General features: G+C 35.9%; 2 protein-coding genes across 6 annotated transcripts in view; one reads left to right on the top strand and one right to left on the bottom strand.

The window, feature by feature from the left end:
* tprb (translocated promoter region b, nuclear basket protein) overlaps nt 1-4,689 on the top strand; it is a 35,798-nt gene extending 31,109 nt beyond the window's left edge. For 2 of the 3 annotated variants that reach the window (XM_028027446.1, XM_028027448.1), the window contains exons 45-51: nt 775-863; nt 1,645-1,754; nt 1,870-1,968; nt 2,105-2,258; nt 3,905-4,020; nt 4,103-4,189; nt 4,471-4,689. In XM_028027446.1, coding sequence (XP_027883247.1) covers nt 775-863; nt 1,645-1,754; nt 1,870-1,968; nt 2,105-2,258; nt 3,905-4,020; nt 4,103-4,189; nt 4,471-4,520 — 705 coding nt within the window. In that variant the 3' untranslated portion in view covers nt 4,521-4,689. The remainder of the gene's footprint in view (nt 1-774; nt 864-1,644; nt 1,755-1,869; nt 1,969-2,104; nt 2,259-3,904; nt 4,021-4,102; nt 4,190-4,470) is intronic. The other variant, XM_028027449.1, reaches the window with a different exon arrangement.
* prg4b (proteoglycan 4b) lies at nt 4,261-16,174 on the bottom strand. 3 transcript variants are annotated; one of them, XM_028027452.1, is made up of 16 exons: nt 15,930-16,174; nt 14,684-14,829; nt 14,521-14,599; nt 14,089-14,205; nt 12,996-13,118; nt 12,659-12,742; nt 12,497-12,544; nt 11,697-11,762; nt 11,382-11,612; nt 9,889-10,479; nt 8,377-8,463; nt 7,789-7,925; nt 6,631-6,787; nt 6,447-6,554; nt 5,950-6,078; nt 4,261-4,831 (listed from the first exon to the last, which is right to left on the bottom strand). In XM_028027452.1, exons 3-16 carry the CDS (start codon nt 14,585-14,587, stop codon nt 4,722-4,724), a joined length of 2,055 nt encoding a protein of 684 aa, XP_027883253.1. In that variant the 5' UTR covers nt 14,588-14,599; nt 14,684-14,829; nt 15,930-16,174; the 3' UTR covers nt 4,261-4,721. The 3 variants fall into 3 exon arrangements, with proteins under 3 accessions (XP_027883253.1, XP_027883252.1, XP_027883254.1); XM_028027451.1 differs by lacking the exon at nt 15,930-16,174 and having other exon boundaries at nt 14,684-14,939; XM_028027453.1 differs by lacking the exons at nt 12,659-12,742; nt 15,930-16,174 and having other exon boundaries at nt 14,684-14,938.
* Between the last annotated feature and the right edge of the window lie 2,015 nt (nt 16,175-18,189).

Here is an 18,189-nt window from a genome sequence, read left to right as displayed (position 1 = left end):
CTTCTCAAAGACCAATAAACTGTAATTTTGTAAAGAACTCTAAACATTAGAACTGAGATATTTTAAACATCCAAAATAAAACACAACCAAAAAAATTTCAATTAAATGGAAATAAAAGTACACAACCAAAACCATACATAAAATAGATTATGAAGTCTCTGTAAACAAAATTTCCCTTCAAAAAGTATTAATTGTCAGAATAGAAATTATCAAGCTCATTTTAATTTATCATGAAATTAATTAATTGCTTCTTGCGACAGACAAATTCTCATTGTTCTAATATTTACAGTCTTATTTATTTATTTTTAGTGCCATTCAAAATATTTTCTAGCCATCCTGCTATTATTTACATTAGAAACAATTAGGGCTGCCACTAATGAATATTTTAGTAATTGATTGACGATCATTTGAAGTCTAGAGTCAAAAGTTTATCTCTCTCTCTCTCTCTCGCTTTCTCACAGCTGAAATAAATCAGATGTAGAAAATGCAGTTTCTTTTTTAAAAGTTTTCTACATCTCTGTGCTTCTCTGGACTTCATTTCAAAGTATCGATTCGGCAACTAACCGTTCGAGAGTCATCAGATCATGAAGATGCTGCCATGATGGCACATAATGTTTTCACTGATCAGAAAATATATTTTTGAGTGTTCAACCAGGCATTTTTAATTGGCTTAAACGTGATTAGGCTTTGGTCACCAACTGATAACTTTGTTATTGTAAATTTGTTGTCTTTGTGTGATTATCAGCATTAAATTGTATTTTTCTCGCTCTGCAGCAGCATTTCTTTGAAGAAGACGACAGGATGGTTCCCAGCATTCCCACTCTGGTTCCCCCTCGCTCAGAAGGCTTTGACCAAGCTATCCAGTACGTCTCGAAAAGCTGTAGAATATGCATCTGTTGCAGCTAACGATTATTTGAATGTTCAATTATTCTGACAAGTAATCGGATAGAAAAAATTGGCACATTCTGCAGGTTTTTCATTTAACCAAATAAGCCTTTTTTATACAATGTTAACAATACAATAAAATAGACAAATAATTAATTCTGTTCTTTTTTAACTAAACTTTTATTATGTGAAATGCAATAACAGTCTGTTAGTGAACGCTTGATCATTTGTAGCAAAAGATGCATTTGCAGATAAAAAATACTTCTAATATTAACATGTGAAAAATTCAGCTTTGTCTGTTTGACTTAACATCAATACAGCTTAGGGCCGATCTGGTGATTGATTTTTTAAAATTTTTTATTGTCCAATCAATAATTGGGTAGCAAAGGTGCTTTATAAGAGATTTTTAGAGAATTTGAACAAGGTGAACCTTTAAATATGCCACTATATATTTGTATAGTTGCATTAATTACTGATCTTAATGTGTTTTTTAAGTCTGCGTACTCTAGTTAGCAATTATTTACAAATTAGTTGACGATTTTATCAATAAGCAATTAATCCAATTAATCTTTTCAGCCCTAATCTGTTTACCTTTTAATGGTAGTGGGATTTTATTTGTATTGCATTTCTTTTTCCCCCTGTGTGAAGTAATAAACGTATAAAATATTAAAGGGGAATTTAAATTTTCTAAGTTTTCAGTCACACAGTTTTAGTTTTAGTTCACGTTGTTTCATCTTGTTTTGTTTGCTCGGTCGTCAGTTCTCCTCAGGTTGCTGGAGTCCCTCGCTTCAGGTTTGATCTTTCAGAAGACGTGCCTCAGACCAGCTCCTCCTCGCACTCTGACCTCGGCCAGCTCGCCTCGCAAGGAGGTGATCCATCACACATTTAAAAATAAATTACACAAAAAATGGTGATTTAATACAACAAAGCATTAAAAATGGGATCTTCTTTGTTTTTTAATTGTGAAATGATTCTTTTCTCCAGGTCTTGGGTTGTATGAAAGTCCTCTGTTCTTGGCGACTCATGAGGAAGAATCGGGTGGGCGCAGCGTTCCCACCACTCCTCTGCAAGTTGCAGCTCCAGGTATCCGTCAGTCAGTCTGACACAAAAAGATTCATTCATTTTTCTCGGCCCTTTTCATAAATACAACCAACCGTGTGATGACTCAGATTCTGGAGTGTCTGCTGTTTGTAAAGATAAAGGTTCCTTTTATCTCCAGTAACTGTCTTCTCGGAGGCTGCACAGTCTGACGCAACGGAGCACGCCTCGCAGTCGGTTCCCATGGTGAGCACGTCCACGCCGGGCCTGGTGCTGCCAGGAACCGCCGGGGGCGGGGAGGAGAGAGACATCTTCCTGGAGCCAGACACAGAGAGGTGATTATCACTAAGTTTTCTTATTCTTCACGGTTTCCACACCATCTTAACCCTCTTGTTATGGTCGTTTCTGAGATACAGCAATAATGTTTGTGGGTCAATTTGACCCGGGGAGTGTTTAATCATGCAATAGTGTCAGAATCCAAAAAAATCCTCCTAAACGTTTTTGTATGTGATTATTAACTCCAATACTAACCATTTCAGTCAATATTTGTGCAATGATGGGGTTTTTTTTATTTCTCACAAATAAAGGATCAATAACGACCATTTACTCATGAAAAAAACCTTCACACAAAAAACAATAATTATCTTTTAAATTAATCTTTTGTAAAAAAAAAAATATATTACATTTTGAATTTTTTTCAATGTGTGATCTTTATAATTGAACTTGAGACACACATACTGTTCAGGGTCAAATTGATTCGCTGATTAAAATGAAGACAAATGAGTCATGCGGAGAGTATTTATGTTTTCCTCACTTCTGCTGAGTGTCCACGCAGATTGGGTGGAGTTTGTCCACGGGAACACAAAATGGTCTCGTCAAAAGTTGTATGAACACCTGCTTTCTCGCAGTTTCCTAGTGAAGTAAAGAGAGTACAGAGAAAGTGGGCTTGTGTGTGTGGGGGTGTGCATGAATGTGGGGGGGTGTATGTGGTGAAATATGTCTCATAATTGCAAGAAAACAAATAGATTTGGACATTTTATGACCCTTTTCACCCTTCACATTGACCCGAACAGTATCTATGTAAAAAGTAGACGCAGGGGGGGTTACAAATGTGTAAAATGAACCATTTTCAATTTATATATAGAGTGGACCTATTAAGACAAATAGAAAAAGTTTCATGCAGAAAAAATATTTCCAACTGTTAAAAAAAAAAAAAAAAGTAACTTTAAAACGAGTCAATTTACAACATAGCATCATAGAGACACTAAAACTGTGCACTTGAAGAGCTCTGGGTAAAACATATTTACAAAGTTTTTTTTAATGCACATTATATATACATTTATGCATGCACTTATATTTTGTAGATATTATTTGTACAGTGTTTAATTATTGCTCTGAGCATCTTGTTCTTTCAGCACATTGCCTTTTTTTAAGTCTGTTTACTCCAGTTAATGATTAATCAATTACTAAATTAGTTCACAATTATTTCAATAATATGTTCATCACAATAAATCTGACAATTTGTTTCTGCCCTGATATAAAACATTGGTAAAACCTAGAAGTGCATTGATTTATCTGCGCCAGTCTCCTTAATTTTGGGAGACCGGTGATCGGTTGACATTTACATGTGAAGCCAATCTTATCTACCTCAGCAAAGGTCTAAAAATCAACCTCTGTCCTCTCCTGCTCTGCTGTGAGAGAGGTTTGACTGATAGACCAGGTCATGTCTGCCTGTTTGCGGTTAACAATAGTCACCCCACTGTTGCCAACGCAGTGTTTTTTGATATATTTAGCAACATTTCAGACAAAAATCAAATTGGTATCGGCCAAAATCAGTATCAGCAGGTCATGTTTTTAAAGAAAACTGCAATCAGTGCACCCCTAGTAGAAACAATCTTTAAAAGTTTAGGCTTCCTGAAAAACACAGCAATAGTGGATGATTCCCATCTGTGATCCTACATGTTTATTCTTTCCTTTTCAGTGCTGAAGCGTCTGTGGATGCTGTGGTGTCGCAGGGAGACGCGGAGGAGCCGAGCCAGCCGTCTGACAAGGCCAACCTTCCCTCCACCAGCCAGGAGCCCTCCTCCAGCTCTGCAGGTAACGCCTTAAAACTCATCCATAACGGCCGTCTGGGATACCAGGTAAGACCGATGAGATTATAAATGTCTCATCTCTGCAGATACAGTCCCTAAACCCGCTCGTCCCGGACAGCCCAGACAGCTGCAGCGCTGGCAGGACAGCCGTGGTGGTCGAATGAAGAGAGGAGGTAGCAACTTTTATTGTTCCCCGTGGTTCTAAAGAACTTAGTAAGCTGAAGAAAATGGAAAAAAAAGTGACGTTTTCACGACATTTAGTCTTTATTGCCTTCCTTTAAAAAAAATCAGTATGTTCACACTCTTGTTATTTATGCACAAACAATGTATTTAATAAAATGTTGCCTCATTAACCAAAACTGCCAGGAGATTATATGCATTGACTAATACTTAGAAACTGTACAGAATCTACATCATCGTTGAACTTGTATCTGAAATATTTTGTCTTCCACAGGTCAAAGCTTCCCTCCCCGCGGCTTTCATGGGAGACGATTTCTGAGATGAAGCACCAATCAGAACTAACTCCTAACTGGAGGCGACGCCATTCAACTTTCAGATCTGCATTCTTCCATGTTCTTGTTTCTTGGCTAGATTTAGTTTATTTGAATGTTTTTTTTTTTTAAATTCATGTTGATGCTGTGTTTTAATCAGAAATTAAAACTGTTTGAAATTAGCCTGTGCCCGTTTGTTGTTTTATTTTTCCAGTTAGGATTTCTTCGGGCATCTGAAGAAGTTGTCAGTTTTCGACGACACATTTGCTCTCGGAGCGGCGACAACAGGTCGACCGTCGTGCATCCTCACGTTGTACGCCGTCGCTGCAAAACATTAGGTGTGGCTTGGTCAACATATTCTGTAAACAGATGCATTTCATTGTATTTTTTCATGCTGGTGAAAGTTTCCATTTGTTAAAGGATGCTTTACACTCCACATTTAACGATCTGTACATCTGCTTAGCATTCCTCATTAAACGCGCCGGACGGCGTGTCAAGGTTTTTAAGTCCTTTGAAGTTTAGCTTCCTAATACAAAACAAAGTAGGAGAAAAACACATTTGCTGCTTATAGATATTCAAGTTTTGTTTGAACAATCTGTGGCTATCCAATGATTTATCAGTGGATATCTAGAAATGAAGCTAAATCTGTCAAAATAGTGACAGATTTTGACACTGATTAGTTGAGAACTTCAGTGCTGAATATGACTAACTTGACACTCGATTTAAGATTTTTAAATTTTTACAGCTGTTTATATCTTGTATTGTTGCAGCTACAAACTGTATTTTATCTGGATTTTGTAATAGATCCACAAAATGTGAAGTAAAACCAAAAGGAAACATTATTTATAAAATATGCTTGCCTGAGTGAATATTTTCCAGAATTTATCTTTAAAAATGTGGAATATATGTATTAAAGAATATTTACATGTAAATTCATGGGATTATAGTGAAGTGACTAATTTCCATCTCTAGTTGGCAGGTTGATGTTAAACCACAATAATAAGAGATAAAAACCACAAAATAACAATAAGTAATAAGAAATGCATAAAACAACTTCAAATGTCTTTCCATATCATCAATGCTGCTAGTTTTTACAATATTCTTTGTTGCCATTCCTTCCACTTCCTGTCTTGGGTTTGTTTATGTCCTTTCCACATCTAAATGTAAAATAATTCACCCGTTCTTTGACAAATAGCTTCGCCTCTGTCAGACGGGATGGAGAACATCTGAGAATCCATTTTCCACTCACATTCTCTATTAAATTTAGATCTGGACTTTTCACTGAGCCAATCTAACATCTTAAGATGCTTTCATTTTGTACAACTAAATAAAACGGGTGCATAAAGTTTTCTTCTTCGTGTTAGTCTATCAAAAAATCCCAATTTGAAAAACGGAAAATGTTAAAAAGTTAAGTATTATAAAATGCTGTATTGCTGACTTACATCTTGAGAAGACGATGTATTTGTACCCCTCTGGGTTTCTGTTGGTTGGCACGGAAACGGCTGCTGTGATGGTGGAGGGGAAGCCTTTCCAGGATTTACGGATGTTTATTGGCGGTTCCAAAACAGAAACTGTAAGGAGATGGAAAATGAGAATTGGTCAGTTTTGCAGTGAGATTGGATCTGACGTTCAGGTCCATTCTGCTGAGTTGGTGTTATAAAGGATTATTAGTCCCTCTTAGACACTAGTATCTAAACTTTGCTGCTTCCTTTATAAATATTTAGAGTGACCGACCATGTGCCAATCAAAAGCACAAAAAGCCCCATAATGCAGTTCAGCAACTCTAAAGTAAATCCTCTCATCTCATTGGGTACTATTTCTTGAGTTGAAATCTCTCTAAAATGGATCAATTAAAAATACATTTATACTCCAAAAATATTTATTGAATCCATATTTTAAAAGTATTTTTCCTATTTTGAAGCTTTAGTTCGTGCCGTACCTGCTTGACGGACCAGTCGAGCGCGAACGGTATAAACAGGCACGTGGGCCGTTCTTCCGCATTTGGGACTGGTGCCAAACTGGTATGAATATTTCTGAACTGTTTCCCCTGTAAACCAAACAAAAACATTTTTGAAGGAAATTACAGAGAAAAATATTGAAATGCTTTAGAATATTTTCATTACCTCTCTTGAAGAAGTAAACAGACTCTTTCCTGCTGAGGTACTGCGGCACAGACAGGGCAGCTGTGATGTGGCCCTGCAGCCCGTCGAAGCCCGTTTTAACCACTTTCGGAAAACCCGGGTCCAGAGCATCATTTTCGAACCTCCAGTATTTTCCTCCCTGCAAATTTACAACAAACAAGGAAGTGTTATAAATGTTCATCAGAGTCTAGATATGAAATTTTGAGGCTTATTGCGCTTCAGTTTTGTTGGAATTGTCTGATACATCAGTAGAAATAAGTTCATAACTGTGAAGCTGAGTGAAAATTTTGTGCAGTTTTAAGTCTTTTCTTATTCTTCTTCTTTCATGTAGCATCTCTAAATCTGGATAATCCCAGATGCAAGTCTTTTGTTCACCAGCTTATTTTTCTTTGCAAAAAAGTTCAAACTTTGTCAAATTTGAAACAAAAAACTAAATTCTTTACATTTTATCATCTGGACTTCGACTAGGGCCGTTCTAACTCAGGAATGTGATTAGATTTAAACCATTACATTGTTGCTCTGACTGTATGTTTAGGGTTGTAGGTGAACCTCCACCTCAGTCTCAAATGTCTTGCGCAATAATCATTGACTAATTTAATAATCGATTAATCGGTAACTGGAGTACGGACTCAAAGAAATACCGTTTGCTGAAAGAACAACACACTCAGATCAGTAATTAAACCAAAAATGTGCAAACAATATGTATATATTTTGCATTTGAGATAAAGTAAACCTTGGTCTGAAAATATGTTCTACTCAGAACAACTCAAGTTGCATAGTTTTAGCTTCACCTGGTTCAAATTCTGTAAAAATAAAAACATTTTATTAAGTACCCTTTGCTATCCAATTATTAATCATTTAATCTAAAAAATAATCAACAGATTAGCCCAAAACCGTATTGACGTTAAGTCAAGCAGGAAGGGCTGAGTTTTTCACATGTTCACATTTTTTAGCTGCAGATGCATCAGTTGCTACAAATGGTCAAACATACACTAAAGCAATGTTATTGCATTTTAGGCAATAAAATGTTTATTTTCTTAATAAAACATGTAATAGAATTGTTTATTTGTATATTTCAATGTACTTCTAAATGATTCTTTTCAGATGTTTGATGAATCTCTTTGCTATAAGGCGTCTTACCTTGAAAATGTAGGTTTTGCCCTGACAGTTGCAGCGAGTGAACACAGTGTCGATGGGTGAGGGAACGCCCCACACCGCTGTGATTCCTTTGGGTGAACTCGGCACCAGGTTTCTGTCCAGAACCCAGAAGTAATGGCCTGTAATAAATGAAGAAGGTATAATAGCCCTCCATGCAAGTTAAACAAATATTGCATAGTTAATCGATGTGTTGCTTTGTTGGTAACTCATGCGAATGTGTATTTAAATAAACCGAATTAATCCAAAACTACAGTAGCTTTAAGTAACTCTGCCAGTAGAAGAAATTTTAACTTCTAATAAAATGTCTTGTTCCAGATAATTTCATTTATAAGCAGTAACTTTTTCCTCTATATTAAATGAACTGGACTTAAAACAAGCTCCTACGTTGTGCTGAAAAGTTACTTGTGATTTAGTTTTCTTATTTCAAGTGCACTAAGATATTTGCACTAGAAACTAGTGCAAACATGATCATACATGGTAGGATTTTTGTATTTTTGCAGTGTAAAACGTCTTGCTCTTCCAATTACAGATGACTGTGAACAGACTGGATTCCAGCTTTTTGACACTGACCTCTGAAAACCACCATTGTGCCGTTCCTCAGTGTGGTGATCCCACTGACCGGGCGTCCGCTGCACAGGTTTGTGTCATCACTGTCATCTGGGGGACAAATGAGCACATTGTTGAAGAAAAATTCAAAATCAAGACACTACGGCAGGAAACATGGGTCATTTCTATTCATGAATTACCATTAAATTAAACACTATTAGTTACATATTTTTACAGAGTTTCATAAAATGCAAAGTCTTTTTAAAAGCAAAAAAACCCAAAAATATCTAGTCAGCTTTGGCTAACCATCCTGTATATGGGGTCTCATATAAAAACTATTGTAAATAAGGAACCTTTAAGACATTGAGCTAAGCAACAGACACTGCTTTGATGCAACTCTGGAGTTATGAATGTCTAAACTGTGGTACAAGTTCTTCTGCTGGGTCCCGGCTCACAGTAGTGGTACACAGAAAAAAATGTTTGCATTATTTTCAAGGTAAATTTAAATGACTAAACCATAAAGTAGAGCTAATAAGCACTTGTAGCCAAAAATATGTTGTTCAAGCACATTGATCTGCAGTTTGTCTGAATCTTTCCAAATAGGGGTGCAACTGTATGCTGTATTTACCTAACCTCTGAAGTCAAATCTTGAAAGTTTTGATCACATAATTGCTCAGCTTGTTAAATGATGAACTGACTAAAATCAGAGGTGGATAGAGTAGCCAAAAACTGCACTCAAGTAAGAATAGTACAATTTCAACATATTTTTACCCAAGTAAAACTAAAAAGTAGCCGTCCAATAAATTACTTGAGTAAAAAGGTATTTGGTAAAAAATCTGATCAAAATATCACTCATTTAATATTTAAAAATTACATCAGACAGACCAAAACTGTAACCTAATTACAAAATAACTAAAAGAAACATTTTCAAATCAGCTTCTTTCTATAAAAAAAAACATAAAACTAACAAAAACTGCAGGTGAGTGTCTGTTTGGTGAAGTTTTGGTTAAAACATGTTTTTCATTCAGGAAAGTAGAGTAGAGTATCCAGAAATGTTACTCGAGTAGCGATACTTCTTAATTAAATCATTCAAGTAAAAGTAAAAACACACAGCGTAGTAAGAACACTCCTGAAAGTAAATTTTTGCCAAAACGTTACTCAAGTAAATGCAGGAGATGCTAAAATCAAACATTTGTAATGAGTGGTAATAAGTTTTTTAGATAATTTGAGTAAATTTGACTGGATGAATAGTTCCCAGTTTTCTCTATTTGTGGATAATGGCTCTCACTGTCCTTGACTGGAAAATCAAATATTTAGAAGGTTTGGAAAGCTTTTTCCCCTGCCTAAATAAAAGTTATAAACTTTATTCTCTAGAGGAAGAATAAAAACTAACAGTGCTCATAAAACCTGCTGCTAGCAGTTGCAATGAATATTTAACACAAATTGGAAACATCCATCTCTGTGACAGAATCACGCCTGTGAAACAAGTTAGTGCTTCATTAAAATATGTCTTCATTGTGTAAAATGTGTTTTTACCTCCTTGGTAATCGTTCAGGTTGTCTGTAATCTGGGTTTGTGGGTCCAGAGGTTTGGTCTCAGGTTTAGAGGTGGGTGATGATATGGACGGGTCCGGTTTGGAGTCGGGTTCAGATGTGGGAGGATCAGCAGTTGTTTCGTCTGGATTAACACCGTCACTGGCGTTGTCCGGGCCTGCCGCTGTGGATGAGAGGAACTCGTCTGTAGCTGGGCTGAGAGTGGAGTCTGAAACGTCTTGCAGAACATCAGGAGAGCTGGTTGTGATGCTTTCTGGACTGCTCTCCGTGTTTGGGCCTGAAGTGGTTTCCTCAGTCACTGAAGCCGACGTTGACGAGCTCGGAGTTGTGGTGAGCTGAGAGTTTTCCAGCTCTTCCATTAAGTCCTTTACGTTGGTGGGGCTGACCTCTGGTGTGTCTGAGGGGGAAATCTCCGTTTCAGTCTCTGTAGCTCCAGACGAAGCTGTAGGTTCAGTTTGTGGCTCTGAGGTTGATGAAGGGTCAAGGACGCCGTAGTTCGGTTCAGTTGGCGGTTCAGAGGGAACCAGAGGAGTCGTTGCTTGATTGGGGTCGCTTGTTGGATCTGCTTGTTGGTCTTGAAATGGGGAAACAATGGCAATTTAATAGCACTGTAACTAATGGCTATTTTAGCTAATGATTATTTTCACAATTAACTAATCAGATTTTTTTAAAAGTTACTCCATTGTGCACATTTTTCATTTAACCTTTTTTATACAATGTTAGAAATACATTTTTGAAATCCATTAAATAAGAAAATTTAATTTTTTTGGCTAAAATGCAATAACACAGCATTCCTTTAGTGCAGGAGTGTCAAAGTGTGGCCTGGATGCCATTTGTGGGCCCTGAAATGATTTTGTTCGGCCCCTGACAACAAGTCAAGAATGGTACAAATCTGGCCTACAAAATAGTAAGCAATAGATGACCCCAAAAATTTGTAAATTTTTTATTTTTTTTTTACTTTTAAGAAGGCAACACTCTGTGACATTTATCTTTTGGATCCTCAATGATACACAGATTTCATATAAGGTGTGTTTATTGTTATGCAGGTGAAACTAAAAAACCTTATTTAATGAATTTTGTAGTCCGCCAGCAGTTTAAATTTGCCTGTTTTGGCCCTCAGGGCAAAAGGTTTTGACACCGCTGTAGATGCATCCTTTTATTTTTATAAAAAGATGCATCTACAGCAAAAAAATTAAATAATGCTTCTACATGTGAAACTCTCAGTTCTACAGTGTAGGGCTGATCTGTTGACCGTTTTTTAGATTAACTAATTAATCTAAAAAGCAAAAGGTGCGTAATTGGAGATTTTACTTATTTTTTTATATAAATGGTTCTGGAATGGTTCTGTTGTGAAACAAAATATGGATGTGTTTAAATCCACCTTAGGGTCACTGTTAAGTACAGTGTAGGTTCTGTGATGCTGTGGGCCTGGTTGTTTCCCAATATCTCTGGATTTGAACACTGAACATCACACACCTGTGCTTGCAGTTGTAATTGCTGCCGAAGTAAGAATGTCATCCACAGGCGTCGGCTCTGTACTGAACTGTGGATCGTCTCTAACCAGAGTCGGTTCTGTCGGGATTTCATCCGAGGGCTCAACTGGAGTCGGTCCATCACCACTGCTGACCTCTGGGCTTGGAGACGCCTCCGGTTGCACATCTCCATTGGTGGACAGGTCGTCACCCGGAAAAATCTCGGCAAATATATCTACCAGAGAGAGGTTTACACTGCCTGTTATTGTTATGTCTGGAAAACGTTGTTTGCTGAACTCTTCGTGGTGTTTCTGCTCACCATCGCCATCGCCAACATCTGTGGGTGGGTATGGTGTTGAACTGTCTGGAGTAAATGAGCTGTCATCTGTGGATGAATTGGGAAAAAAAGGAAATGGTTGTAAATAGTATTGCATAAAATATTTAATCAAGATATTTGATTAAATATTTTAATCAAATATTGAATCAAAATATTGTCAAATTGACATGCCAGGATTTTTTTTCCATCTCCAAGAAGCAGAAGAGAGAATTCACTGGAAAAACACACATATTTTTGTCTAACTTCTAGTGCAAATATATCTGTACACATGAAATAAGACAAAATTAACTTACAATTAACTCTTCAGCAAGATATAAGAGCTTGTTTTAAGCCAATAATTCCTTTGTATATATTTTAAAAAGTGCTGGTTCCAATTGCAGATTATTATCCATTTTATATACCTACTTATTATACCAGTAGAACTATTATTTTTACATTAAATAAAACATATAACATACTTCTATATCTTGCTGAAAAGTTACTTGTACGTTAGTTTTGTCTTCTTTCAAGTACTAAGATATTAATTTTATTAATTTTGGACATAACGTTGCATTTTGTCTGTCTGATGAAATCATTTTTAAATATTAAATTATATGTTCTGATCAGTCACTCAATACTTTTAACTAGATATTTTTATACTCTTATTAAAAAAATGTAGACCTTTTACTTTCACTTGAGTAAAACTATGTTTAAGCAGTGCTACTCTTACTTGAGTACAGTTTTATGTACTCTACCCACATCTAGTAAGATAAAAGCAGAAAAAAAGCAAACAGTGACCTCACCTGCATTGTTTCCTTCACCCAATTCAGGATCCTCTGTCACAGTTGAATCTGTGAGAATATTTACAAGTAAATTTTAGCTGGAATTTCTATTGAAAAACATACATTTTCCTTAAAGCCTAAGTGGATAAAAATGTAGCAAACCTTTTGGTTAAAACAAAATACCTTTGGGATTGTTATCATGTACATTATTACATGAGATACTCGTCATTGGTCCTGTTGCTCCTCCACTGTTTTCTGCAGTAATTACTGATACAGAAAATACCGTCAAATGCATCAGGGCAGATTAACTGCATGCATTTCAAGATGCTGCTGTACATGCTGCACATGCATATTAGATTCATTTTTTAAAAAATTAATTCATTAAATTTGTGCATAAGATATGTGTTTAAATTGCCAATCTTAGAGTTTCTTGTTGGGTATTCTGTAAAGGAAAAATGTTTCACATGCTGACAAAGAGAAAACACAAACGCCACTGCTGTATGAGCTGATCCAGGCTTACCATCCACATCACAGTGGTTCTTGTAGTCTGGGCAGCACTGGTTGAACTTTGAGCATTCGGGGTCACAGTTGCATTGCCGGCCTCTCTTGAAGGTTTCTCCACAACGGCCCTTGCAGGAGTTTTCTGTTGCACAGATAAAAATCTGAAGCTGAAGACACAACAGATCCACACAGTTCCTCTGGAATGTACCAGATGCACACAACTGTGCACTCTGACAAATTAAACTCACATCAAGTTCAGCATAAGAGCATTTTTCTCTACGCTTCTATTTTTTCCACTCTATTCCATGCTATTCAATAAGTAAATTGAAGATTAAATTAGTTTTCTGTTAACAATAGTTAAAGAAAAGTGGAAACATGCATTAAATAGATACATATGAGAAAAAAAATGTATATATACATAGACGGCATATATACTTATTACAGTATTGTTCTGTGCTACAGCAAATTATGATTTTCAAGAGAAAAGAGAAGTTACTTTTAATGTCAGATAGTGAGAAGATTAGTTGTGTTTTTATAGCGTATATACAGTAAATATGTGGTTTTGACTGTCCATAATGTATTTGTTATATATTTATTACAGTTTAAATATTCATTTGACAAATTAATTATTGACCGAATCATAGAACTTCAATAGTTTTCAGCCTTTCTGATCCCCTACAACCTGTGGCTCCTGAGCCACAATGGCTCTTAATAAGTTTTGGCTACAAAACAAAATGAATCAGCTAATGTTTCTAAGTTTAAATATAACAATAAATGCAGGTTTTTAACAGCTTTTCCCGTTTATTCCTGCAATATCTTCATTGACTATCTACAAATAATGACACTAAAAGTATGAGTAAAATTTTTTTAGATGTATTTCTTGTGCTTTTTGTTATTTTTACACCATTTTTCATTCTGCAGAAAAAAGATCCATCCTCCTACTCAATTGTTTATTTTTTAGCTTAAATCCTAAAAATAGGATTAAAATGGTGGTTCTTTAAAAATACCAGACTTTCTCTAAGAAACAGAATTTTTTAAAGAGTTTAATATAATTTACTACACAAGCATCACTTCCGTTTGTTTGTGTGTATATGTGCAAAAGCAAATCTTACTTTCGGTGCACTGAGCTTCATAATCATTGCAGCACTCATCATAGGACAGGCAGGTGTAGTCACACTGACACGTGTTGCCTCGGTAGTACTCGGCGCCACATCGTTCTCTGCAGCTCGCTGTAGGAAACATCGCAAACAGGAAAAACGATCAGAAACGAGTTGAGAAATCAGTGTGTGCTGCTGATGTGATCCTCTGGAGCACAGGCTGCCAGAAATCGATTTCTGAAGTTGAGCAACAAAAACAAATGTAGGCACATGTCCTCCCTCCGGTTAATGATCATTAACAAAGCAAACATGGATGAGTTGTAGGGAAGAAAACCTTTAACAAATTGCCAGAAAAATTAACAATATATATGTATGTTTTTTTTTTGCGTAGACTGGCAATTAAATATCTTCTTAATGAAATGTGGCAGTTATAGAAGTTATACTCACTCTGAGATGAGATGAATTTTAAAGCACCAACCAGCAAAGTGGCAACCATAAACTTTTTGGAAGACATTATACAGTAAGTCTGAAATAAAGCAACAGAAATTAAGATAAAACTGTCATTTTCAGAATTAAAAGGCACACTACTACAAACATGGTGTAAACTCACCGTTCCTCAGCTCCTGTCTGCCAAATCGGTGACCTGTGCTCCTTTTATAGAACCGAGGAGAGAAAGCGAGACGCCCTGCGTGTCTTGTAATTGGCGAATCCGGTCTAATTAAAATTGCGATGATCTCACAGGGTGTAGGGAGGGTCCTGCAGTCCAGACATTAGGATTAACCACAAACACCTGGAAGCACATCAACACACTTCTGTGCCAGACAGACGGCTGACTTCACACACTTCTGGGCAGAGGGAAAAACAGAGGCTGGGGCTTGTTGTTCGGTCAAAACTCAGAGAACAGGAGAGTTTCTCATCCCACCAGACCTTCCAGGTCAAAGACCGTCAAACAAACTAGTTATTACTTTTTTATTTGCTACATTGTTCTCTAGCATTTTTTCTATTTATTTCTTCTATATTTAGATCTTTAGAACCTTAGTTGCAACCTTTAGAACTTACATTTCTATAATTAACTGTATTTATTATAGTATTAATTTAATTTATTCATTCTTTACAACTAGGATTCAAATTTTCAGACAATTTGCTTTTAGCTATACAACATCTATGATCCAGGTTAGCTAACTATTATCTGGTAAATCAACAAAAATATTATTTATTTATGTTTAGACAACAACCACAGATAAATTTATTTTCCAGCTTTTGGAAGTTAGTCATAGAGAACAAATATGAATATGAATGTTATCAAGCACTGAACCTACAGCCCTTTGTAAATAACCAAAAACCAACTTGCACGTACATTTATACCATTTAAAATTTTCCTCATTTGATGATTGTGATACAACCTCAAACTTTAGTGGACTTTGTCATAGATCTCATTTGCCAATACAAAACAGCAAATGATTATAATGTGTAATGAAAATGTTACGCAACTTTGACATTTTTTCACAGATTAACATTGAAAGGTTTGGTGTTTTCATTTGGGTTCCCTGAGTCATTTCTTATACATAGACACCTTCATCTGCAGTAACAGACTGAAATTTTTCCTTTTTGAAAAATTGCCAACGCTCAGTCAGGTTAAATAAAGAGAGTATCAATTAAATTTTTACATCTTCACAGTTTAGATTGGTACTTTTAGTTGTCCATTCCAATGCATGATTGTTCGTTAATGTGTTCCAGAGTAGCACTAAAGGTTTTATGGTTTTCCTTCAACAATGACTTTGTTCTTGACACTTTGTCAAGATTTCCAGCTTTTTTAGGAAGTACAGCAAGTTTTTGTTCAGTCAAAATTGTCCCACCTTAGTTGTTAATCTCGCTCCTCTCTGCTCTCCTCTTGTTGTTCTTCTTGCCCAACTTCTCACTTTAGGTGAACAGCCAGGTTTAATGAGAACAACAACAACCCACATCCACCCTACTACACAGGTCAAATAGGTTTGTGTCTTTGGATCAGATGAAGATGGCGTTTTGTGGTTGGAAATTTTACTGAACCGTTTCACAGCTCAGGGAATTTCCAGTTGTGTCATCATCCAGTTAGAGGATCAGTGTCTGTTAGTGCTCTCATGTTAAAGCAGTGATATTAAAATGGCTGCACCAACTGAACATATTAAAGGAAAAACACTATCCACTATTTCCTGCCACACCACAAAATAAAGAGAAGCCATGCACTGCCCTTTCAGCTTCTTTGGAGTAGAGTTGGAGCGCCACCCAGTGTTCACAGCACAGAGCAAAGTTTCTCCTCTGCAGGTGATTTATTGCTGAGAAATTTAGAAAATATTTTACACTTTTGGAGCTTCTTCTCGCCTTGTAGTTTATGGTGTTGCTCCCAGTTTCCAATATTTTAGGCTTGACTGTAAAAAAATGTAAACTGGTTCACATGTTCTGAAGACAAAACTAAATCTATTCCTTTATTTTCTTTTCCTAATTTCACAATAAGTTGCAAAAAGAAAAAAGAAGAAACCATCCCTAAGGAGCCATTTTCAGTCTTGTAGTGGAGTGTGCAGATTTTTCAGTTTATGATGACGTCAACTCTAATGAGGTTCAAATGAGTATCTACTTAGTAGTAGGATGCCTCCCCACATATTCCTTTGTTTCACACCAAACCTACTGTTTTAGTTTGGGGTTTTTTTCCCACAGAGTTTAATTTCACTTTATCAAAGCACATGGTCATGATTAAGATCCCAGCAGTGATCAGCAGACTCAACGGGTTTAGGTTTGTGACAGAAATTTTATGATCCGCAGGTGTTTTTACTTTTAGTTTTATCTAAAAGTCTTGGTCATTTCTTTGTTTATTTTTCTTATATTTTTACCATTATAGTTTGTCCCTTGTGTTTTTTAATTTATTCTCATCGTTTGTACTTTGGATTATCATTTCTTTAGGTAAGTGTTTCTTTTTGTTGTTTCTTAGGTTTTATAGCCTCTGTTCTTTTGCTCTGTTTAGTTTACACAGGTTATCTGGTTCCTTGCCACTTTCTCTTCTTCCCCAGGATATTTAAGCTCCCAGTTCACATTGTTCTCCTCTGGCTCCTTTCGCTACACTTTGTTTATCTCCATAACACCCTGTATCCCTGCAGTGTCGACTTTCTGTATGTTTTTTCCCATTATTTTTCAATAATTCATGAATTCAATAGAAATTCCCTTCTCCTATCTGTATTTTGGTCCAGTCACTAACTAATTTGACATAAAAAAAGACTTTCTCCTAATCGCTAGTGTAACTAATTTAGACTTTGTATCCAAAGGTGCTACGATTTACCCTTTGAGAACTAAAGATGTGAAGGGCTTTATAAATAAAATCTATTACCATTATTATTAATGTTCACTTCTCATCTGGCATTTAACAAATTGGAATAATTTTGCAAATCCTAGCTGAACAAAAACAGGAATCATGTAATCTATTCTCACGTTAGACAGTAAAAAATATGTTTAAATATCCTTTTATGCAATGTAAATAATTATAAATATACAGCTCTGGAAAAAATTAAGAGACCACTTAAAATGATCAGTTTCTCTGATTTTACTTTTTTTATGTATATGTTTGAGTAAAATGAACATTATTCTTTTATTCGATTAACTCTGAAAGTCCTAGCAAAGAATTTTGTATTTATTTGCAGAAAATGAGAAATGGTCAAAATAACAAAAACCATGCCGTGCTTTCAGACCTCAAATACTGTAATGCAAAGAAAACAAGTTCATGTTCATGTAGAAACAACAATACTAATGTTTTAACTCAGAAAGATTTCAGAAATCAATATGTGGTGAAATAACCAGCAGGTTTTCAGTGGGGTTCGGTGGACTCTTCATTTTTTCTAGAGCTCATAAGTTATTTATTCTTCCTTTTTGTTTGTTTGTTACTGCATAGCATAGCAATTATAGCCCCACAAACACAAATACTACTTTTGGAAACCACAAGCATTTGTAGTGTGCTTCATTTGGACAACAGTCACATAAAGATATATCACAACATAATCATATTTTTTAAATGCATTGATATTTATTGATGCTCTCATAGAACAAACAGTGGATACAATAGTAAAACCAAAAACCCAGACAGTGTTGGAAGTT

This window comes from Xiphophorus couchianus, chromosome 9 (genome assembly GCF_001444195.1).
Source record: "Xiphophorus couchianus chromosome 9, X_couchianus-1.0, whole genome shotgun sequence".
NCBI lineage: Eukaryota > Metazoa > Chordata > Actinopteri > Cyprinodontiformes > Poeciliidae > Xiphophorus > Xiphophorus couchianus.
Note: the sequence above shows the minus strand (reverse complement) of the source record. Positions and strands in the feature narration are given on the sequence as shown.